General features: G+C 45.3%; 1 protein-coding gene across 1 annotated transcript; it reads left to right on the top strand.

Moving 5' to 3' along the window:
• The first annotated feature begins 5,529 nt into the window (after nucleotides 1-5,529).
• On the top strand, nucleotides 5,530-21,096 carry EXOSC2 (exosome component 2). Its single transcript, XM_032635876.1, has 9 exons — nucleotides 5,530-5,676; nucleotides 7,023-7,124; nucleotides 8,877-8,922; nucleotides 9,147-9,236; nucleotides 10,315-10,380; nucleotides 16,927-16,995; nucleotides 18,181-18,357; nucleotides 18,758-18,886; nucleotides 19,410-21,096. Exons 1-9 carry the CDS (start codon nucleotides 5,555-5,557, stop codon nucleotides 19,488-19,490), a joined length of 882 nt encoding a protein of 293 aa, XP_032491767.1. The 5' UTR covers nucleotides 5,530-5,554; the 3' UTR covers nucleotides 19,491-21,096.
• Nucleotides 21,097-23,223: the final 2,127 nt, after the last annotated feature.

The raw sequence follows: 23,223 nt of genomic DNA, 5'->3' as shown, positions 1-23,223 counted from the left end.
CTCGGCCATTCACTAGCTGTGTGACCTTGGGCAAGTCAATTAATGGCTCTGCGTCTCAAGTTCCTCAAATGAAAAATGGGCTGATACTTAGCTCCTCGGGATACTGTGAGGATTAAGTGGGATAATATAAATAAATGAATAAAGTACATGGCTTGGTATCTGGCACGTAGTAAGTGCTCAATAAATGGGAGCTGCTGTTAGCATATGGATGCCTTTGGTGGGTAAGAAGGGTTGTAGCTGCTTCTATCACCTACCTCACTGGACATTCCCCAGAGGGCATCTAAGGCAGCTGTCCATCTCCTCTTCTCCTGCCCTCTCCTATAGCCATTATCCTCAGATCCCTTGAAGTGGAAGAACAGATATCCTAAACTTTCAGCTTCCTTCCCACCTTGGATCTGGTCTGCTGGGATGTGTGGCCGTGAGGGGTGGGAAAGGTTATGGATGGTGGCTGGTTAGCACCCATCCTGACTGCTTCCTACAACATGGCTGCCTCAGGGAAGTCAGACGTCGTGCATGTTGTCTCAGGGCTTCAGGGGCAGGTGTTTGCAGGAGAACCAGGTGGAAGCTGCATGGTCTATTCTGACCGGTCCTTGGAGTCCCGTAGAGGCACTTCTGACATGCGCTAGCTATCGAAGCAGTCCCAAGCCTGCCCAGATGCAAGACGAGGAGGCACTGACTGCACTTCTTAATTGAAGACTTAGCAAAAATTCTGTGGGCATGTTTAAAAACTGCCACAGACATCAAGGCTATTTCTATGTTTTCAGGAGAAGGCAATACCTTGATAAGGGTCCTTGGGCAGAAATCTTTGTGCACATCTCCGAATAGAAATTTTCTGAAGAAAAAAAAAAGGGAATTCCCTGGTAGTCCAGTGGTTAGGACTCCATGCTTCCACTGCCAGGGGCACAGGTTCGATCTCCGGTTAAGGAACTAAGATCCCACTAAGCCGCGTGGCACTGCCCAAAAAAAAAGAGAGAGAGAGAAAACTTCTGCAGTTACTTTTACCATTTCATGGAACACAGGTGAAGCCAGTGGGTAGATCAGGATCGGGCAAGAGCTCAGGGCCAGAGGGTTCCTGCTGCCTCTGTTTTCACACTTTTCAAGATTTCCTTGTTGTTTACTTTCACTTGAAGTTCATCTGTCCCTCTTAACCCACTCCCCAGTGTCAGTAGTTCCTTTCCTTCAAGGCTCACTCATCTGCCTGCCGCTGCTGTCAGGAGGCCTTTTCTGTCCTCCCGCCCCCGCCCTCCCCCCCCACCATCCCTGAGCTCCTGACCTAGCACCTTGTTGCCTGGGGCAGAAAATGCTCCAGAAATGCTTGCCGAATAAGTTTGTTCATTCGTTCCGCAAACATTTATTGAGTGTTGTTCTAAGGGTACCCGGGATTTGTTTTAATCAAGTATGGTAAGACATGCAAACATGGAAATGACTGTCCTGAAGGGAGAAGTTCATCATACTTAAGATTGCCTAGAAACAGGAGGCATGGCACACCACGCAGAGCCACATGGGGAAGAACATGGGGGGCCGATCAGAAGGCAGCGGGAATGAGGAGAAAATGTGGGAAAGAGCCTTTGCTAGGGTTTGCAAAAGGAAGGAGCAGGGGAAGCAGGTTTAGGATTGGCTGGTTTGAATAATCTCAGTAGGCTCTGAGGCACAGGGCCTGTCCCTAGTTGTCTGCTACGGGGCCCTGGGGGGATTAGGGCAGGCGCATAGGGGTCCAGAGTCTGAGAGCCCCGTAAAAGAGGTGGTAGGGGGCATGGGCTCTGGACTGATTGGTTTGCATTCAAAAGGCACATTCCTGGGCCAGCTGTTTACCATTTCTAGGGATCAGCTAACCCTGGAAGGGGCAGTCCTTCCAGGCTCCGGGAGGCCCCAAAACGTCCAAACATCAGACTACCATCGAAGATATGGTTAATAAAAGGGCCTACTCTGTACCCAGACAGTGCTAGGGACTGGACAGTGAACAAAAAGTCTGGGCATTTGCAGGGCTTATACCCTGTGGGGAAGATACATGGTGAGTAAATATATGTCATTTTTTCGACAAATGTTTTACGGTTGCCCTCTAGGTACCAGATGAACAAAATAGATAACAGCCCTATTCTCAGAGTATTCCCATTCTAGTGGAGGAAGACTGCAATAAACAAACAAACAAAAAAAAAACAAATAAGAAAATTCAGTGATAAGAAATAAAACAGGATCAAGTGGTAAAAGAGGGATTGAGGATTATTCCAGGTAAGGTAGTCAGGGAAGGCCTCTCTGAGGAGGTGATATCTGAGTGGAGATCTAAGTGAGGGAGAGCAGCCAGCTACACGAAGACTGGGAGAAGAGCATTCCATGCAGAGAGCACCGAAAGCACGCAGGTCCTGGGGCCAGCGCCTCTGGCTGCAGCGTCTGTAGTGAGTAATAGAGCAGGTTAGGTCAGAGATGGGCAGAGCCAGGCAAATGCGAGTTTGGATTTCATTCTTGTGTACAGGGAAGCTGCCAGAAGTGTTCTAAGCAAGGAAGTGGTTTAATCTGATCTGTTTTTATTTATTTATTTATTTATGAGTATCCTAAAAGACTTATTTATTAATTTTTATTCTTTTCCATTATGGTTTATTACAGGATATTGAATGTAGTTCCCTGTGCTATACAGCGGGACCTTGTTGTTTATCCATTCTATATATAATAGTTGGCATCTGCTAATCCCCAACTCTCAACCCATCCTTCTCCTACTCTCCCCCTCCCCCTTGGCAACCACAAGTCTGTTCTCTATGTCTGTGGGTTTCTTTCTGTTCCGTAGATAAGTTCAGCTCCCTCTGGCTGCTGTATGGAAATTGGGTGGTAGGAGGGGCAAACACAGAATTAGGGAGCTGAGTTAGGTGGTGATGCCCAGGTGAGAGACGACATTGATCGGCTTGGGGAGATGACCCTGGACATGCACAGATGGGGAGGTAGAAGGATATGGGAAGAAGTGGTGAATGTTAGACCTGATCAGCAATTAAAATCACACTGGGAGGGGCTTCCCTGGTGGCGCCGTGGTTGAGAGTCAGCCTGCCGATGCAGGGGACACGGGTTCGTGCCCTGGTCCGGGAAGATCCCACATGCCGCGGAGTGGCTGGGCCCATGAGCCATGGCCGCTGAGCCTGCGCGTCCGGAGCCTGTGATCTGCAACGGGAGAGGCCACCACAGTGACAGGCCCGCGTACCGCAAAAAAAAAAAAAAAATCACACTGGGAGTTAAGACACCCTCACAGATTTCTGGATCCCACTTTGCAGAGCCCCAGTGCCTAAATCTGGGCTCAGGAATCTGTATTTCTAACAAGCCCCTTAAGGATGTGCACTCAGTGGCCCCAAACGTCCATCGAGGATAGCAATGCCCATGTCCAAGATGGGCTGAGTATAAGGAATTCATAACGTAATGTTTGTAAAGCATTCAGCCAAGGACCCGTCCCTCAGGACGTGTGGGCTCTAGGGTAAAGCAGGTGCAGTCTGAAGGAACATGGCCCTGCTACCAATTGCTATATGAATTCTAGTCCTTTTTGGGCCTCGGTTTCCTCCTCTTTAAGAAGGTACCTACAATGGACTGAATGTTTATGTCCCCCTGCCAAGTTCATATACTGAATCCTAACCCCAAGTTGATGGTAGTAGAAGGTGGGACCTTTGGGAGGTGATTAGGTCATGAGGGTGGAGCCTCCATGAATTGGATTAGTGTCTTATAAAAGAGACCCCAGAGAGTCCCCAGCCCCGCCCACCATGTGGGGACACAGGGAGAAGACAGCTATCTGAACCAGGAAGTGAGCGCTCACCAGACACTGAATCCGCCACTACACTAAGACAGATCCATAATCCCAACGTTGTGACAAGCTCCCTAAATGTAAGTGCTGTGAGAATGGGAGGGGTTAACGTTATGTCCATCCCTCCTTGAAACTGAATGATGTCAAGAACTATACCCCAGCCTTGGTCTAGGGGCACTCCCAGGCCTAGCTGCCTAGCGGACTGAGCTATGCTGGTTCAAAAGGACAGCACCGCCTCTTCTGGCTGAGGCCAGACTCCACATATGGACCCTTCTCATGCTTTCTTGGCTCTAGCCCTTCCTCCAGGCAAGGAGGAGGGCAAGTGTCTGGCCTAGGTCCAACTTACCCATGACCTGTGGGGCATTAGAATTTATATCATTGACTGTCTCACAGGGTTGGCTTTCTTGACAAGTGTAGTTTGTGAGTCGTGCTTAGGTGAAAGAAATGCTGTCCTTTTGGAGATTTATCAATCTATTGGTCTGTTGGACCTTCAGGAGGCAGCAGACCTGATTTACTGGGCTCAATGTGTGGTGCCGACACAAGTTACTTCATTGAATCCTCTTTAGAGTCTCTGTGCATGAAGAATTATCATCTCCAGTTCCCTGAGGTTGAAACTCAGTCTGTTGTGGATGCTATAAACCATGCAGGGGAAAGGTGAGGGAGAGGGTAGTGGGAAGCAGGGAGAGAAACGAGGGAAATGCTCCTGGCCCAGAGATAAAGCCACACATCCATCTATCTGTTCATCACGGAACCCTTAGAATAGCTCCTGGCTCAATTCACCATATGAGTAAATACAAGCAAAGATCTTCGTATTATGTGTGCATTTGTCCTCCCTGCCAAATACACCCTTCTGGCAAGGTTTGAATGTCTCAGATGGTTCCTTGTTCTTTCAAAAGAAATACTAGGGAAATTAGCTCACTTAAGAAAGAATGGAAACAGCACATGGAGTGTTGTTTGGGGGTGTAGGTGATGGTTGGTGCTGAACCAGCGCCCACGAGGCAGCAGTATGTAGAACACAGGGGCCACTAGTAACAGTATGAAAAGGGGCTCTTCTCTCTGTCCAAATGGTATTTTCTGTATATCCTACCTCCTGATCCTCTGGGCAATCTCATACCCAAAAATTTAGATTTTTTTTTTTTAAGATAAGGACTTCTTAAAAATTAATTAATTTATTTGTGGCCTTGTTGGTTCTTCATTGTTGCCCGTGGGGTTTCTCTAATTGCAACAAGCTTCATTGTTGTGCGTGGGCTTCTCCTTGCGGGGGCTTCTCTTTTTGCAGAGCACAGGCTCTAGGTTCACGGGCTTCAGTAATTGCAACACACGGGCTCAGTGGTTGTGACACATGGGCTTAGTTGCTCTGTGGCATGTGGGATCTTCCAGAACGAGGGCTCAAACCTGCGTCCCCCTGCATTAGGCAGGTGGATTCTTAACCACTGTGCCACCAGGGAACTCCTCCCAAAATTAGATTTTAGCAGCTTAGAGTTGGAAGGAAACTCTGAGGCCCATTTCTCAATTATCTCTAACCCTGTAAAACAACTGGGATGACGAGTACAAGAGAGTTTTGGTGAGCCAATAATAAAAATGGCAACTCGACTCCTTCCTTCCTTTCATGTTAACCTAATGGTTGACAATAGTCAATATGGCAGCCAGACCGTGAGTTCCCATTGGCCGCTCCTCTGAGGCCCCGCCCTGCCCCGCCCCTAAGAGCGAAGGACGGGAATTGCGGAGGCGGATATTGCGACTCCGAGTCGGGCTGCGCCTGCGCAGGTTATTAGCGTCAAGATGGCGATGGAGATGAGGCTTCCCGTCGCTCGCAAGCCTCTTAGCGAGAGCCTGGGCCGTGAGACGAAAAAACACCTGGTAGTGCCGGGGGACACGATCACCACGGACACAGGCTTCATGCGGTACGTGGGGACGTGGGGGACTCTGGGCCACAAGGGGCGGCTACATTGCTCTCCACGTGAAACCCGGGCCCGTGCTCTCTTGCATCTAAGTTCCCGTGGTACCCGGGACACATCTGCTGAGCATCTCAGTCGCCTAGGTTTCTAGGCTTCGGACTTCTTACTCCCTGCATCTTGTGTGTCCTTGTCTGCGTTTGCCCCAGTCTCCCGAAACCTTCCTCTCTTGATCTCTGGTGGCCGCGACTCGTGGGTCCTCTGCCTGAGGCCCAGATCCTGAGCCTTCCTCGTTGAGGACTTGGAAAACTGGGGTGGGTTAGGAGCCGGGGCCTCTTAACAGTTTTCGGCGGGGAGACGGTGGGCGTTTTTGACTTGGCCCTCTTATCCCTCAGCGTCGTCTCCTAGCCAGGGGTTACGGTTTTGGAACGAGTCATTGTTTGGGCTTAGGGCGTACAAATACATTGTTATATGTACTCAAATACCCGCCTTTGAAACTGAGGGCAGTACCGTATGTGGTCGTTAAGAGGGCAGGCTCTTGAGTTGGACAGCTGGAGTTCGAGTCCTGCTGCCATCACAATAGTATTGGCTGTACTGTCTCTCCGAGGTCAGTTTCCTCATCTGTAAACTAGTGATAATAACATTAACTATTCGATAAGGTTGTGAGGATTAAATTGGGTAATGATTACGAAAAGAAGCAAAACTCACCGTTCTGTCACCATCATAGAGAAATACTAGTGGTTATCTCAGACTTTTTTGGGGGGAGGGGGTACACTTGTACATACAGGAGAGGTACAGCATTTATACAGTTGCCCTTTAACCTCTTAGTTTGGATCCCAGGAAGTCTTAAGAGTCAGTCCTTTATTCAGTCCTTTATTCACGCATTCAGTATATGTGTGCTTGGGGTACAACAGTGAACAAAGTGGAAATCAGTGTCCTGGTGAAGTTTGTTTTCTTTTTGGGAGAGACAGATAACAGTAAGCATAACAACCAAATACGTTATTCAGAATGTTTGGCGATAAATGCAATAGAAAAAATTAAAAGCCAAGCTGGGTGAGTGGAGCGTAGTTGGGATATGGTAGTGGTGGCGGCAGCAGGGTAGGTGACGGTTATAAATGGGATAGTCGAGGAAGGGCTGGTGGAGACAGTGACATTTGAATAGACTTGAGCAGAATGAGGGAGATGTCCATGTAGCTGTCTAAAGAAGGAGTGTTTTAGGAAGAGATGGCAACCAGGGCAAAAGCCTGCCCTTAAGGCAGGAGGAGTCTGTTAGGTTTGAGGAACACATTGGTCTTGATGCGAGCGGTCACCTCAAGTGTTACCCTGGTATTCTTTGTATCTTCCTGTTGCAACAGGGGCCATGGGACCTATATGGGGGAAGAGAAGCTCATTGCATCTGTGGCTGGCTCTGTGGAGAGAGTAAACAAGTTGGTCTGCGTGAAAGCTTTGAAAACCAGGTGAGAACAAAAGGTGTGTATTCTCTTGTGGCATCCGAGTTGCACAGCCAGGTCTTTTCTGCCACGACATACCCTCCATCCCCATCCCGGCCTGCTGTATCATTCTGTAGGTCTGGGATTTTGGGAACATGGCTATAGGAAGGGTATAGATGACTACAGGTAAGCGCGGGCTTCAGAAGTTTCCCTATGTTTCCTGACCTTTCCAAACTTTGGTTCCCTCCTCTGCAAAATGAGACCTAGCATGACTTACCTTGTAGGATTTTCATTGGAATTCATTGAAACAGTGCATGTAAAGTACTTACGCAGAGCCTCCTACCTAGAAGGGCTCAATGAAGGTTAGCCCCAGAACGTAAGCCAGTGAGGTAGGAGCAGATGCAGGCAGAGAGGTGAGGTGGGCAGTCTGTCTGCCTTGTAGCCACAGTAAACGTTTTCGACTTCCACTTTGTGTAATCTAGGAAGCCACTGGAGGAGGTGGAGCAGAGGAGGGACATGATCTGACTTCTGTTTTAATAAAATCACTCTGGCTGCTGTGGGTGGTCGGGGAGGTGGGGGGATAGGGACAGGGCTAGGGAGACAGATTAATGTACTGTTTTGAGTATGTTTTGTGTTCTGAGTGTTTTTTTAATCATGAAAATTTGTTGGACTTTATATTCTTTGGCATTTTGTATATATAAGATCATGTCTGTGAGAAGAGATATTCTTTCTTTCCAATTTGGATGCCTTTTATTTTCTGCCTATATTGTAAAGGTAGAGGTAGTAGGATCTGCTGCTGGACTTGTCCTGGAGCATGAGAGAGAGAGAGACAGAGAGCGAGAGATTGAGAGAGATCAAGCGTTCCTCCAAGGATTGTGGCTTGAGCAACTGGAGGGGTGGAGTTGCCATTTCCTGAGCTCGTGACAACTGGGAGAGTATCAGTTTGCTATGGGGGAGTGAAGGGGGCTGCTGGAAAGCTTTGTTGTAGGTGTGTTACTTTTGCAAATTCCTATTAGTCACGTAAATGGAGGTGCTGGGTAGCCAGCAGTTGACTAGACTCTGGAATTGAGGGGAGTGGTATACTCATCACTGGTATTTAAAGCCATTAGGCTGGATGAGGTCACCAAGTGAGTATGGGCTGAAAAGAGAAGAGGTCCAGGGACTGCGCCTTCGGCACGGGACACGTCATCATTAGAATTGGGATGAGGAACTAGCAGAGGGGCCTGAGATAGGCAGCCAGTGGGTGGGGGTACAGTGAGCAGGGTGGTTTGGGCGGCGTCCTGTCTCATTTTCCTTTCTCCTCCTCTGGCTGACGCAGAACCCATCTGTGTTCCAGAGCCCACCAGAAAAGATTCCATGCTTACCATTTTCTTTTTATTTATTGTTTTAAGTTTTTGGCCACACCCCACGGCACGTGGGGTCTTAGTTCCCCGACCAGGGATTGAACCCGCACCTCCTGCATCGGAAGGCAGAGTCTTAACCACTGGACCGCAGGGAAGTCCCTCATTTTCATGTAATTAACAAAATAGGGGTTTCAGGCTTGATGAACTATTTGCAGTAACTGGTTTAAGAATAGTTAGTCAATGGAGACTTTATACATACAGGACGTTTGATGTTATCGGTTCCTGAGAATAAGTCCAAAGAGCACAACTATGTGAATTTACTAAATGTGGCGCCTCGTCAAGGCCTTCGCCCCTGTTTAACTGAAATCTCACACGGTAACTTGGTCTTGTAATGAAGTCTTTTCACTGATGGAGGGCCTTCTGTTTCATCTTTCAGGTATAATGGTGAAGTGGGAGACATTGTAGTGGGGAGAATCACAGAGGTAAAGTCTACCTGATTGGTTTTCACAAGGTAAAAGCAGGCTGGTGATCTGATGAATGGCGTAGTCATTCTATACGCACTTATGCGAACTAGGCATTCGTTGTGTTTGGCTCTCCTGTGACCTTTGATGTAAACAGTTCGTTACATTTGGAATTATTGGTCATTTACAGTGTGAGCTCTGGCCCCTGGCGTATGTGTCCAGGTGTGGGGTTTCTTTGTTTGTAGGTTCAACAGAAGAGGTGGAAGGTGGAGACCAACTCCAGGCTGGATTCAGTCTTGCTTCTCTCATCCATGAACCTTCCCGGAGGAGAGCTGGTAAGGGTCTGCGGCTGGGACTGTATAGTTTGCTGGCGAGAGCTCTGGGGTCCTTTGCTCCACCAGAGAACTTTGCTTTACCCTGAGGTTGCCACCTTTACTCCTGTTTGTCTGCTGTGAAGTTTGCTGCCTTGATGTACACACAGGCTTTTCACTTGGCCCAGGCCTCCCAACTTAGGCAGCAACCGGTATATGGTAGGATCTGGAATGTCCATGGGGAGCGATCCCAAAAGAGAGTTGAGAGAAGCTCTCAGATGCTTGGTGCTAATAATTTTCCTTCTCTGGGTGTATCAGCTTTGCTCAGTGAAAGTGTTCCTTGAAAAGTTGTGTTTAGATTAGCTTTCCGTGAATTGAGTGGCATTTGATTATTCCAGACAACCACAGGACCTAAGCTGCCTCCTTTTATAAAATGCAGTGGTTCCGCTTTACCTTCAGGCCAGCATCTATCTATAGAGAGGCTCACTGTGCTAGGCTCTCTGGAGAATGCCAAGATCCAGGAGGCACGACTGAGTTCCTGAAAGAGCTTAGACTAGCAGGGGATATGAGATAACTGGTCTGAATACCCGGCAGTCCAAGAATAAACAAGCATGTGATTGTACAAAAGGAGTGATTAAGCTCCCGGAGAGAAGCTCATAGGAAAGATGAGTGTTGGAGTTGATCCTTGAAGGATGGGTAGAATTTTAATGATGAGTTCAGGGAATCTGAGATAGAGGGAAATGTGTGAGCGAAGATACAGTCAAGCTGGAGGCAGTCTGGTTCTCCTGGAGCGTGGAGGGCCGCCACAGAAGGTAAGCACGGAAAAGCCCTGGTCTAGATTGGGAGAGTTTTGAATATCACGTAAGGAGTTTGAATATCATTCAGAGGAAGGACGAGAGGAGCCGTGGGAAGGTCTGTAAGACGGAAATTAGTGGTTGTCACTTTGTCTTCCTTCAGTGGTACAGGTTACCTACCCTGGTATGTGAACATTGTGGCTGCCTTCAGAGGTCTCGGGAGGAAGTGAAAGAGAAGAGACGGATGGAGAGAGGTCTTCCTTTAGGATCTGACTTCCGTAACGTGGCCATCTCTTTGTGTATTTCAGAGGAGAAGATCTGCAGAGGATGAGCTGGCGATGAGAGGTTTCTTGCAGGAAGGGGACCTTATCAGTGTATCCTGTACCTTGCATTCCAGCATCTTTATGTTTGCTGCGGAGCTGGCAACTGGGGCTTAAACTGTAGGTCTCCCACACGAGAAACATGGAATCCTGGCAGGGATCTGAGTCCTTGACTGAGTGTGAAGGGCTCTGCTACAGCCTTTCTCTGTCTCCTTAACCCAGCTGACCCTCCAGCTCTTGTTCAGACCTGCTGCTGCTCAGTCATGTCTTTGGGTCTTGTCACTTACGGTGGCCCATGCTTTAAGCTAGCTCAAATTTTCTTAGAGACGTTAACATTTTTTTTTTTTTTTAATGAAACTATAAGAAAGATATGGTTTGGTAAAACTTTTGTTTCAGTTGCTTACACAAACACACATACATGTACTCTGAGTAAAATATGCTTCTTGCTGTGGGTTGTATAAAGAAAAGTTTGAAAGCCACTGATCTATATTTTTGTTTATTTATTTGAATTTTATTTATCTTTTTATACAGCAGGTTCTTATTAGTCATCCATTTTATACACATCAGTGTATACATGTCAATCCCAATCGCCCAATTCATCACACCACCACCCCCACCACCCCGCCACTTTCCCCCCTTGGTGTCCATACGTTTGTTCTCTACATCTGTGTCTCAATTTCTGCCCTGCAAACCGGTTCATCTGTACCATTTTTCTAGGTTCTACATATATGCGTTAATATATTTGTTTTTCTCTTTCTGACTTACTTCACTCTGTATGACAGTCTCTAGATCCATCCACGTCTCTACAGATGACCCAATTTCGTTCCTTTTTATAGCTGAGTAATGTTCCGTTGTATAGATGTACCACATCTTCTTTATCCATTCATCTGTCAGTGGGCATTTAGGTTGCTTCCATGTCCTGGCTATTGTAAATAGTGCTGCAGTGAACATTGGGGTGCACTTGTCTTTTTTTTTTTTTTTTTTTTTTTTTTAAATTTTATTTATTTTTGGCTGCGCTGGGTCTTCGTTGTCGCGTGCAGGCTTTCTCTAGTTGCGGCGAGCGGGGGCCACTCCCCGTCGCGGTGCGCGGGCTTCTCATTGCGGTGGCTTCTCTTGTTGTGACCCACGGGCTCAGTAGTTGTGGCTCGTGGGCTCCAGACTGCAGGCTCAGTAGTTGTGGTGCACAGGCCCAGCTGCTCCCCGGCACGTGGGATCCTCCCGGACCAGGGCTCGAACCCGTGTCCCCCGCATCGGCAGGCGGACTGCCAACCACTGCGCTACCACGGAAGTCCCCACTTGTCTTTTTGAATTATGTTTTTCTCTGGGTATATGCCCAGTAATGGGATTGCTGAGTCATATGGTAATTCTATTTTTAGTTTTTTAAGGAACCTCCATACTGTTCTCCATATTGGCTGTATCAATTTACCTTCCCACCAACAGTGCAAGAGGGCTGCCTTTTCTGCACACCCTCTCCAGCATTTGTTGTTTGTAGATTTTCTGATGATACCCATTCTAACTGGTGTGAGGTGATACCTCATTGTAGTTTTGATTTGCATTTCTCTAATAATTAGTGATGTTGAGCAGCTTTTCATGTGCTTCTTTGCCATCTCTATGTCTTCTTTGGAGAAATGTCTATTTAGGTCTTCTGCCCACTTTTGGATTGGGTTGTTTGTTTTTTTAATACTGGGCTGCATGAGCTGTTTATATATTTTGCAGATTAATCCTTTGTCCATTGATTCATTTGCAAATATTTTCTCCCATTTCTGAGAGTTGTCTTTTCGTCTTGTTTGTAGTTTCCTTTACTGTGCAAAAGCTTTTAAGTTTCATTAGGTCCCATTTGTTTATTTTTGTTTTTATTTCCATTAGTCTAGGAGGTGGATCAAAAAAGATCTTGCTGTGATTATGTCAAAGAGTGTTCTTCCTATGTTTTCCTCTTAAGAGTTTTATAGCGTCCGGTCTTACATTTAGGTCTTAATCCATTTTGAGTTTAATTTTGTGTATGGTGTTAGAGAGTGTTCTAATTTCATTCTTTTACATGTAGCTGTCCAGTTTTCCCAGCACCACTTATTGAAGAGACTGTCTTTTCTCCATTGTATATCCTTGCCTCCTTTGTCATAAATTAGTTGACCATAGGTGCGTGGGTTTATCTCTGGGCTTTCTATCCTGTTCCATTGATCTATATTTCTGTTTTTGTGCCAGTACCATACTGTCTTGATTACTGTAGCTTTGTAGTATAGTCTGAAGTCAGGGAGTCTGATTCCTCCAGCTCTGTTTTTTTTCCCTCAAGACAACTTTGGCTATTCGGGGTCTTTTGTGTCTCCATACAAATTTTAAGACTTTTTGTGCTAGTTGTGTAAAAAAAAGCCATTGGTAATTTGATAGGGATTGCATTGAATCTGTAGATTGCTTTGGGTAGTATAGTCATTTTCACAATATTGATTCTTCCAGTCCAAGAACATGGTATATCTCTCTATCTGTTTGTATATCTTTAATCTCTTTTATCAGTGTCTTATACTTTTCTGCATACAGATCTTTTGTCTCGCTAGGTAGGTTTATTCCTAGGTATTTTATTCTTTTTGTTGCAGTGGTAAATGAGAGTGTTTCCTTAATTTCTCTCGCAGATTTTTCATCATTAGTGTATAGGAATGCAAGAGATTTCTGTGCATTAATTTTGTATCCTGCAACTTTACCAAATTCATTGATTAGCTCTAGTAGTTTTCTGGTGGCATCTTTAGGATTCTCTATGTATAGTGTCATGTCATCTGCAAACAGTGACAGTTTTACTTCTTCTTTTCCAATTTGTATTCCTTTAATTTCTTTTTCTTCTCTGATCATCGTGGCTGGGACTTCCAAAATTATGTTGAATAATAGTGGTGAGAGTGGACATCCTTGTCTCGTTCCTGATCTTAGAGGAAATGCTTTCAGTTTTTCACCATTGAGAATGATGTTTGCTGTGGGTTTGTTGTATATGGCCTTTATTATGTTGTGGTAGGTTCCCTCTATGCCCACTTTCTGGAGAGTTTTTAATCATAAATGGGTGTTGAATTTTGTCAAAAGCTTTTTCTGCATCTATTGAGATGGTCATATGGTTTTTCTTCAATTTGTTAGTATGGTGTATCACATTGATTGGTTCGTGTATATTGAAGAATCCTTGCATCCCTGGGATAAATCCCACTTGATCGTGGTGTATAATCCTTTTAATGTGTTGTTGGATTCTGTTTGCTAGTATTTTGTTGAGGATTTTTGCATCTATATTCATGAGTGATATTGGTCTGTAATTTTCTTTTTTTGTAGTATCTTTGTCTGGTTTTGCTATCAGGGTGATGGTGGCCTCATAAAATGAGTTTGGGCGTGTTCCTTCCTCTGCAATTTTTGGAAGAGTTTGAGAAGGATGGGTATAAGCTCTTTTGTAAATGTTTGATAGGATTCACCTGTGAAGCCATCTGGTCCTGGACTTTTGTTTGTTGAAAGATTTTTAATCACAGTTTCAATTTCATTACTTGTGATTGATCTGTTCATATTTTCTATTCCTTCCTGGTTCAGTCTTGGAAGGCTATACCATTCTAAGAATTTGTCCATTTCTTCCAGGATGTCCATTTTATTGGCACAGAGTTGCTTGTAGTAGTCTCTTAGGATGCCTTGTATTTCTGCGTTGTCTGTTGTAACTTCTCCTTTTTCATTACTAATTTTATTGATTTGAGTCCTCTCCCACTTTTTCTTGATGAGTCTGGCTAATGGTTTACCAATTTTGTTTATCTTCTCAAAGAACCAGCTTTTAGTTTTATTGATCTTTGCTATTGTTTTCTTTGTTTCTATTTCATTTATTTCTGCTCTGATCTTTATGATTTCTTTCCTTCTGCTAACTTTGGGTTTTGTTTGTTCTTCTTTCTCTAGATCATTTAGGTGTAAGGTTAGATTGTTTATTTGAGATTTTGCTTGTTTCTTGAGGTAGGATTGTATTGCTATAAACTTCCCTCTTAGAACTGCTTTTGCTGCATCCCATATGTTTAGGATTGTCGTGTTTTCATTGTCATTTGTCTCTAGGTATTTTTTTGATTTCTTCAGTGATCTCTTGGTTATTTAGTAACGTATTGTTTAGCCTCCATGTGTTTGTGTTTTTTACATTTTTTTCCCTGTAATTGATTTCTAATCTCATAGCGTTGTGGTCAGAAAAGATGCTTGATACGATTTCAGTTTTCTTAAATATACTGAGGCTTGATTTGTGACCCAAGATGTGATCTATCCTGGAGAATGTTCCGTGCTCACTTGAGAAGAAAGTGTAATCTGCTGTTTTTGGATGGAATGTCCTATAAATATCAATTAAATCTATCTGGTCTATTATGTCATTTAAATCTTATGTTTCCTTATTAATTTTCTGTCTGGATGATCTGTCCATTGGTGTAAGTGAGGTGTTAAAGTCCCCCAGTATTATTGTACTACTGTCAATTTCCTCTTTTATAGCTGTTAGCAGTTGCCTTATGTATTGAGGTGCTCTTATGTTGGGTGCATAAATATTTACAATTGTTATATCTTCTTCTTGGATTGATCCCTTGATCATTATGTAGTGTCCTTCCTTGCCTCTTGTAACATTCTTTATTTTAAAGTCTATTTTATCTGATATGAGTATTGCTACTCCAGGTTTCTTTTGATTTCCAGTTGCATGGAATGTCTTTTTCCATCCCCTCACTTTCAGTCTGTATGTGTGCCTAGGTCTGAAGTGGGTCTCTTGTAGACAGCATATATATGGGTCTCGTTTTTGTATCCATTCAGCAAGTCTGTGTCTTTTGGTTGGAGCATTTAATCCATTCACGTTTAAGGTAATTATCGATATGTATGTTCCTATGACCATTTTCTTAATTGTTTTGGGTTTGTTTTTGTAGGTCCTTTTCTTCTCTTGTGTTTCCCACTTAGAGAAGTTCCTTTAGCATTTGTTGTAGAGCTGGTTTGGTGGTGCTGAATTCTCTTAGCTTTGATTTCTCCATCGAATCTGAGTGAGATCCTTGCTGGGTAGAGTAATCTTGGTTGTAGGTTCTTCCCTTTCACCACTTCCCTTTAACTATGTCATGCCATTCCCTCTGGCTTGTAGAATTTCTGCTGAGAAATCAGCTGTTAAGCTTATGGGAGTTCCCTTGTATGTTATTTGTTGTTTTTCCCTTGTTGCTTTCAAGAATTTTTCTTTGTCTTTAATTTTTGCCAATTTGATTACTGTATGTCTTGGCATGTTTCTCCTTGGGTTTATCCTGCCTGGGACTCTCTGCGCTTCCTGGACTTGGGTGGCTATTTCCTTTGCCATGGTAGGGAAGTTTTCGACTATAATCTCCTCAAATATTTTCTTGGGTCCTTTCTCTCTCTCTTCTCCTTCTGGGACCCCTATAATGCAAACGTTGTTGCGTTTAATGTTGTCCCAGAGGTCTCTTAGGCTGTCTTCATTTCTTTTCATTCTTTTTTCTTTATTCTGTTCCACAGCAGTGAATTCCACCACTCTATCTTCCAGGTCACTTATCCGTTCTTCTGCCTCAGTTATTCTGCTATTGATTCCTTCTAGTGTATTTTTCTTTTCAGTTATTGTATAGTTCATCTCTGTTTGTTCTTTTTTTTAAAATGGTGGGCAGTACCCACATGATTTTTTTTTTTTTAAGAAGATGTTGTGGGTAGAAGTTTATTAATTTTATTTATTTATTTTTGCTGTGTTGGGTCTTCGTTTCTGTGCGAGGGCTTTCTCTAGTTGTGGCAAGCGGGGGCCACTCTTGATCGTGGTGTGCGGGCCTCTCACTATTGCGGCCTCTCTTGTTGCGGAGCACAGGCTCCAGATGCACAGGCTCAGTAGTTGTGGCTCACGGGCCTAGTTGCTCCACGCCATGTGGGATCCTTCCAGACCAGGGCTCGAACCCATGTCCCCTGCATTAGCAGGCAGATTCTCAACCACTGCGCCACCAGGGAAGCCCTCTGTTTGTTCTTTAATTCTTCTAAGTCTTTGTTAAACATTTCTTACATCTTCTTCGCCTCCATTCTTTTTCCAAGGTCCTGGATCCTCTTCACTATCATTATTCTGAATTCTTTTTCTGGAAGGTTGCCCATCTCCACTTCATTTAGTTGTTTTTCTGGGGTTTTATCGTGTTCCTTCATCTGGTACATAGCCCTCTGCCTTTTCATCTTGTCTGTCTTTCTGTGAATGTGGTTTTTGTTCCACAGGCTGCAGGATTGTAGTTCTTCTTGCTTCTGCTGTCTGCCCTCTGGTGGATGAGGCTATCTCGATCTGCTAGTGTTGGAGGGTCTCGTGCAGAGGCGGGGGGTGGCTGTGCCTCACCGTGAGGACAAGGACACTGGCAGCAGAAGTCCTGGGAAGTACTCCTTGGTGTGAGCCCTCCCAGAGCCCGCCATTAAGCCCACCCGCGATGTTAACTTTTATCTGAGGGAGTAGAAAAGGTGGTGTTCATGTCAGAGTATTCATGACAGCCAAGGGGGAGAGGTTAGGTCACAGCAGTGTGACCTCCGGGTCCGTCTGTGACTTTGGGCGGGACTCTTGGCCATTAGAGGAAAGGATGGGGAGCCAGGGACGCAGGTGACGTGCAAGTGTTTGTTCCTTCATCGCCCGGCCAGGCTGAGGTCCAGGCAGTGTTCTCCGATGGAGCTGTCTCTCTGCACACGAGGAGTCTCAAATACGGGAAAGTAAGTTGGGCTCTGGCTCTTCTCATTTGCTGACTGAGACTTCACATCCATTTCCCAATCCCCAGTGCTCTCTGGAATGCTGACCTAAAGCCCCCCAGAAGTCAGGCCTTAACAGGCTGGCATCCTACACACTGATTCACACGGTCAGGGCCGGTAGCATCACAAAGGATGACAACTCTAACCCTTTTCCTGTGGAGGAGATTGTTCTGGCAGAAGGGCCCCTATGACCCTGGACCCTGGGCCCTGCGGCCCTGCTGTCTCTGCTCTCTCCCAAGGGGCATGGCAGCTTTGCATTGCATTTGTGCTGAGAACAAAGGGAGGTCATGGACTGATGAAGTAGGACGGCCTCAGCCCTTAGACACGTGTCCAGTCAGTAAAATGGATATTATTGTTAGGAAAGATGGGCTTGTCACTTGAGCCTCTAAATAAAATTGTACCGCTTTTCTAATGTAAGGTGACATTTTCTAATGTAATGTAATGTATGGAGGCTATCTACTTTTTTAATGATAGCATACTTTCCAAAACAAATTATGATTTATCAGTCTCTTGCCTTTCTCTGGGTGAACGTTCTCATTTTCTGGGTGGAACAAAAACCTCTCCCCTCAGTGGAGTGGCTACAGCCAATCATGCTCATGTCCCTGAAGCAGGAGAGGCAACAGCTGCACTGCACGTGCGGACCTTCGTGGGCCCGGGTCCTGTAATAGACGCCCCCTCAGCGGGATGTGGGGCTTGAGCTGACCTGCCGGGACCAGGGATGGATTTGCACCCAGCCCTAGGCCAGTCACCTTGTCCAATGGTGTATCTCATGGGCAGGATGGGTGGTTGAGGTCAAGGTGGAACAGAATAGTGCTCCTTGACCCACAGGAGACTCGAGCCCATGTCCTCACTGGCTCCAGCTTCTCTTAACAGCTATGGCACCAGCCCTGGATTAGAATGTGAAGACGACTGCAAAGGAAAATAAATGGTAGAGAAGAGAAGAGATGGAAAGTTACCTTCTGTTGGGATATGTAAACAACTTAAAGCATCCGGAAGTGTTCTCTGTATTTACTATGTATGTGCATGTAGGAGCAGTTATCAACAGGAAGGACCCTGATTCCAGTCTAACTAGGACACATCCTGTACTTTGCTTTTAAGTTACCTCACTGATGATCCTACAGTGACTTAATTTACCATATACTTTTTTAGCTAGGTCAGGGCGTTTTGGTTCAGGTCTCCCCCTCCCTGGTGAAACGGCAGAAGACTCACTTCCATGACTTGCCATGCGGTGCCTCAGTGATTCTGGGCAACAACGGCTTCGTCTGGATCTACCCAACACCTGAGCACAAAGAAGAGGATGCAGGGGGCTTCATTGCAAACCTGGAGGTGAGTAAACGCCATTGTCACTGTTGGGATGGAGCGGCACTTAGTCGGTGCTGTGCTTCTGTGGCAGGTGGGGACGCTCTCTATCTGCCGCATTGCTATAGTTTGAGTTGGTTTGAATTTCCATCGAAACATTGTGTCGCCCTCTCTTGTTCTGAAGAGATGAAATCAGCGCCTGGTTTGATCTTTCTCGGCAGAGGTGGCAAAGTTGCAGGGTAATAGCCTAAGAGCCACTGAAGAAGCCGTCCTTTTTAATCTCTCTTGGAGCTAGCTATTGGATTGGTTTGGAGTCCCAGAGTGATATTGCCTCAGTTATAAGTGATTCCCGGGATTTGCTGTAACCATTTGCTTCTTTTGGTCCTGATTCTATTTCCCTCCCCTTCCCCTTGGCATTCCCTGGTAGCCTGTCTCCCTTGCTGATCGAGAGGTGATCTCCCGGCTTCGGAACTGCATCGTCTCGCTGGCAACTCAGAGAATGATGCTGTATGATACCAGTATCCTGTATTGCTATGAAGCATCCCTTCCACATCAGGTACTCTCCCCGGGGCTTCCCTTTTCCTTGTTGATCTGTGAGCAGCCTTAAGTGTCATCTGCTCCATGTTTCCTCAGACAGCAAGCAGGTCTCCCACATACCTTAACCATGTCCATCGGTGTGAACTGATCTGGTGGACAGCCTTGTTGAGTGTCTGGAGAGCTTTCACCGAGATGCTAGTAATATTCTCAATGTCTAATGTCAGTGTAAGGATTTGTGGGCGTTTGGAGGTGCCAGGTGAGGCTAATTTACAACAGCAACCCCCTGGACTTCATCTTGCCCATCCCAAGTTTTAGCTGTCTTTCTAGTGACTGCCAGAGTAACATCTTTGTTCTTGTCAGCTATACCCCATAGAACCTTGCTGATTTATTAAGCTGGTTCTAGCAGATCATATCTTGCAAATACTTAGCCTCTGATACACGAAAGGAAAACAGAAGGTTCATGTTAACCATGCTTGGTTTCTGCATTTGGATTGGCTTGATGGTGTGCTTAGAACAAGTACCTTTTTTCCTTTCCTTTTCAGATCAAAGACATCTTAAAGCCAGAAATAATGGAGGAAATTGTGATGGAAACACGCCAGAGGCTTTTAGAACAGGAGGGATAAGGAGAGGCACCTGAAGGACAGGACTGTGTGTACCTGATCGGAGCAGTCCTTGAAAGTGAACGGTTTGCTTGGTGGTCCCCATGTGCAGCTCAGTGAAGACCTGGGGAGCTCATCACTTTACCTACAAGGGGCTGCCTCCACCCTGAAGACCTGCTTTCTCCTGTTTTAAGGCAAAGCCTGGGGGAAGGTGAACAGCACTGCCGGCCCTTTGGGTTGCCCACAGAGTTTTGGGGTAGTTTCAGGCCTTAAAAGCACTCAGTGTTCCAGCCAAGTGGACTCCTATGCTGGAATAATACAAGGAATCTTTTGTCCTGTACTTACCATCAACCATCACCAGGCACAATGCCCCATGAAATTGCCTGTATAAAAAACATGGCCTCCCTGACCCCCGGATTGTCTGTTTTGGCCTCCATTCCCACCTCTTCTACAGTGGGAGTACAGCAGTGAAGAATATGGTTGGTAAAGTTAACCCAAGAATCAAATGGAAGAATAAAGCAACCAAGCAGCCTTTTGCTTGGTTGGAATCTTATTTCCCATTGCACGTTCCTCCTAGTGATAGATGGCGAGTATATTCCCGCCAGGCTGCCTTAATCTGTCCTGCCTTCAAGGATGATTTGTAAGAAGTTGAATTATTGATAAAAGAGAATGAATGTTTTGGGTGCTCTGATAAACATGAAAACAAAGTAAGAAAAATGGAGATGGGAAAAGAAAAGGTGTTTTTCCTCCTACAGTTGAAGGAGTAACGCATTAACTTTTCAATAATTCAGGGTTAAAAGGTAAAAACAAGATGTTTTAGTTCTCAGTGGGAAGGGCTAGAATGTCTGTGCATTGTTTTTCGGATGACTATCTAAAAACGATGCCCTGATTTGGGTTTTGGGGAAACATTCTTTTAAAGTCAGTATATGAGAGTGCTATTTGGTGAACTATTGTTTTATATTTATACATGTGGCATCACTGTTTCTGTTCTTGTGTACTGTGTAATACTTGGGAACTGAGTACAGTTGAAGGAAGGCTTGGGAGATAGGAATTCTTCTGACAGAGGCCTGACTACTCGAGTCACCTAGTAAAATTTAAACCTAGGACAGTTTCAGGAGTAAGGTGGAGCATTTGACAGTTTTGAAATATAGCTCAGCTCTTTCTTGTTAAATTGTATGTCTTTTCTTTATAACATTATTCAGACAAATTTTATCTCTTTTTTTTTTTTCCTATCCCAAGTGTATCACCTGTTTTGAGGAGTTTGCAGACAACTGAATACTGTATAGGCTATGTTGCAACTTTGGATTTGCTCCCTTGTTGTTTCTGAAACACATTCCAGGTTGTGTGCCCCTTAAGAGAAGGCAATGGGGAAGGATGGGAGCCTGCATCCCTGGTTTGGGTTGGTTTTGACCAGGACATGTGGAGGTTCGTTGAAAGTTTATCTTTCTCACTTGGTCTCCCAAGCTGCCTGCCCCTGCTGTTCATTCAGTATATTCTGAATAGTGATTACCTACTAAGTGGAAATATATAAAGGTCTGAAAGCACCTTTTGGTGGTTATCCACTTTCTGTGGCCCACTAGAGGGTGCCCTTGTTAAGTGTAATTCCAGTAGGTGTTTTTTTTTTAAAAAAAAAAAGCTGAAGTTTTTACACGGGTACTGAATCCCCGTAGCAACTTGTGGGTTGCTTTGCTTTATAAACATGAGGACAAAATTAGACTGAACTGAATCACTTTTAATAGAATATGTGCGCTTAAAGGGATTTATTCAAATTTGGCAACATTTATTTACTCCTGACTGTCAGGCATTTGCTGGGCTCGGGATTCTAGCTTAAGTCCTTTAGCGTATCGTTCTGCAGTGTTATACCGTGCATCTGTGGGAGGAAATATTACAGTCTGGGCTTGGGGTTCGCCTAAAACTAGCGCCGTTGGCTTCTACCCAGACTTTAGGAAGCATAGTCTCAATCTCTGTGGGAAACAGGATCCCATTTGATCCTTGTGATAACCTTGTAAAGTTTGACATGACCCCCATTTACAAATGAAAGCCCTTCATAGATTAAAGTGACTTCATTAAAGCTCATTAGCAACTATGAATCCGTAGGTTTAAGCTCTAGAGAGGCGTCATAAAGCAGCCCTTTAGAGAATGGGTTGGACTGATTGTGAAAGGTTATGGGGTCCAGAAATTTTATTTCCAGCATTGAGACCAATACTTTGGATTTTACTCATTTTACTTATTGCCTGTCCGTCCCATGTCTGCTCTGGGAGGACGAGGATGAATCCGTTTGTGTCCCCCGCTCAATTTTATCCCAGCACCCGGGACAGTGGTACACAGGGGCTCCACAATGCTTGTGAATGAATTATTAGTTGAAGAAGTGTGGGTTAGTAAGAGTTCTGATTTGATTGCTCAATTTTAAGCTAAACTACAGAGAAGAATGAAGATGTGTAGGAAATGATTAAAGCATTAATAGGAATAAAAAGCCAAATTCAAAGAGAAAGATTAGGGTGATGATCAGGATAAGAATGGGTGAGTTAAAGGGCTTCCCTGGTGGCGCAGTGGTTGAGGGTCCGCCTCCCGATGCAGGGGACGCGGGTTCGTGCCCTGGTCCGGGAAGATCCCACGTGCCGCGGAGCGGCTGGGCCCGTGAGCCATGGCCGCTGAGCTTGCGCGTCCGGAGCCTGTGCTCCACAGCGGGAGAGGCCGCAACGGTGAGAGGCCCACGTACCGCAAAAAAAAAGAAAAAAAATAAAAAGGGGTGAGTTAAAGGGAACAAAGTTGTTGAAGTCTGAAGAGTGATCTACAAGCCAGGACCAAGTCTGTCAGCCAGACTAGTGATAGAGCAAAGCTAACCCAATTAACATCTAAATATAAATTCCACTTCTAAATTTGGGTACACATTTTCATATGCTTCACATTCAGTACCTCCAAGTGACTATTTTTTCTTCAAGCCAATATCTATAAAATTAGCACCATTTCCCAATCCAGCAAAAGTATTTCTAAAATACACAACTCGGTAACTGAATGTACAACACCTGTAATGCAACTGGTTTCCCTCTACTGTCAGTAGCAACTTCTAAAAAATCAACTGTCTGGGGCTTCCCTGGTGGCGCCGTGGTTGAGAGTCCGCCTGCCGATGCCGGGGACACGGGTTCGTGCCCCGGTCCGGGAAGATCCTACATGCCGCGGAGCTGCTGGGCCCGTGAGCCATGGCCGCTGAGCCTGCGCGTCCGGAGCCTGTGCTCCGCAACGGTGAGGCCACAGCGGTGAGAGGCCCGCGTACCACAAAAAAAAAAAAAAAAAAAAAAATCAACTGTCTGACATTAAGTCAACAGTTACTTGATACTGAATGGTACAGTGGAAAAACAGTGACTTTGTCACATCACTAGGCCAGTGACCTAGTCACATCTCACTCGGTTTCCCCATCTGTATATGGGGGTTAGCAATCCATGCCTCACTGGGCTAGAGTGAGGATTAAATGAGAATATAGTTTATGAAAAGCATAACAGCATAGTATAGACTAGGTGTTGTGATGAGTGGATCCTCTTAGAAATGGGTATATCCGGGGAAGGTAGGTGCACTGCTCTGGGGAGACATGGAGTGAAGAACTGGGGACAAGGGTGCATTTTAGTTGCATAAAATGGGTTATGGCAGGTGTGGGTTTGGTGTGTCCGGGTCATCAGCTAGCTCTGTAGGCCTACTCAACAATCTCGGCTAACATGTTTTCATGTAAATATGTGTACACCTCTGAAATTAGATTGTTTAA

This window comes from Phocoena sinus, chromosome 6 (assembly GCF_008692025.1).
Source record: "Phocoena sinus isolate mPhoSin1 chromosome 6, mPhoSin1.pri, whole genome shotgun sequence".
Taxonomy (NCBI): domain Eukaryota; kingdom Metazoa; phylum Chordata; class Mammalia; order Artiodactyla; family Phocoenidae; genus Phocoena; species Phocoena sinus.
Note: the sequence above shows the minus strand (reverse complement) of the source record. Positions and strands in the feature narration are given on the sequence as shown.

Excerpts from the sequence above, each read along its gene's own strand:
- EXOSC2 (XM_032635876.1), top strand. The coding sequence starts at position 5,555 with ATGGCGATGGAGATGAGGCTTCCCGTCGCTCGCAAGCCTCTTAGCGAG. Across the intron at positions 5,677-7,022 it reads ACGGACACAGGCTTCATGCG|GGGCCATGGGACCTATATGG; the intron begins GTACGTGGGGAC and ends CTGTTGCAACAG. Across the intron at positions 18,887-19,409 it reads AAGCATCCCTTCCACATCAG|ATCAAAGACATCTTAAAGCC; the intron begins GTACTCTCCCCG and ends TTTCCTTTTCAG.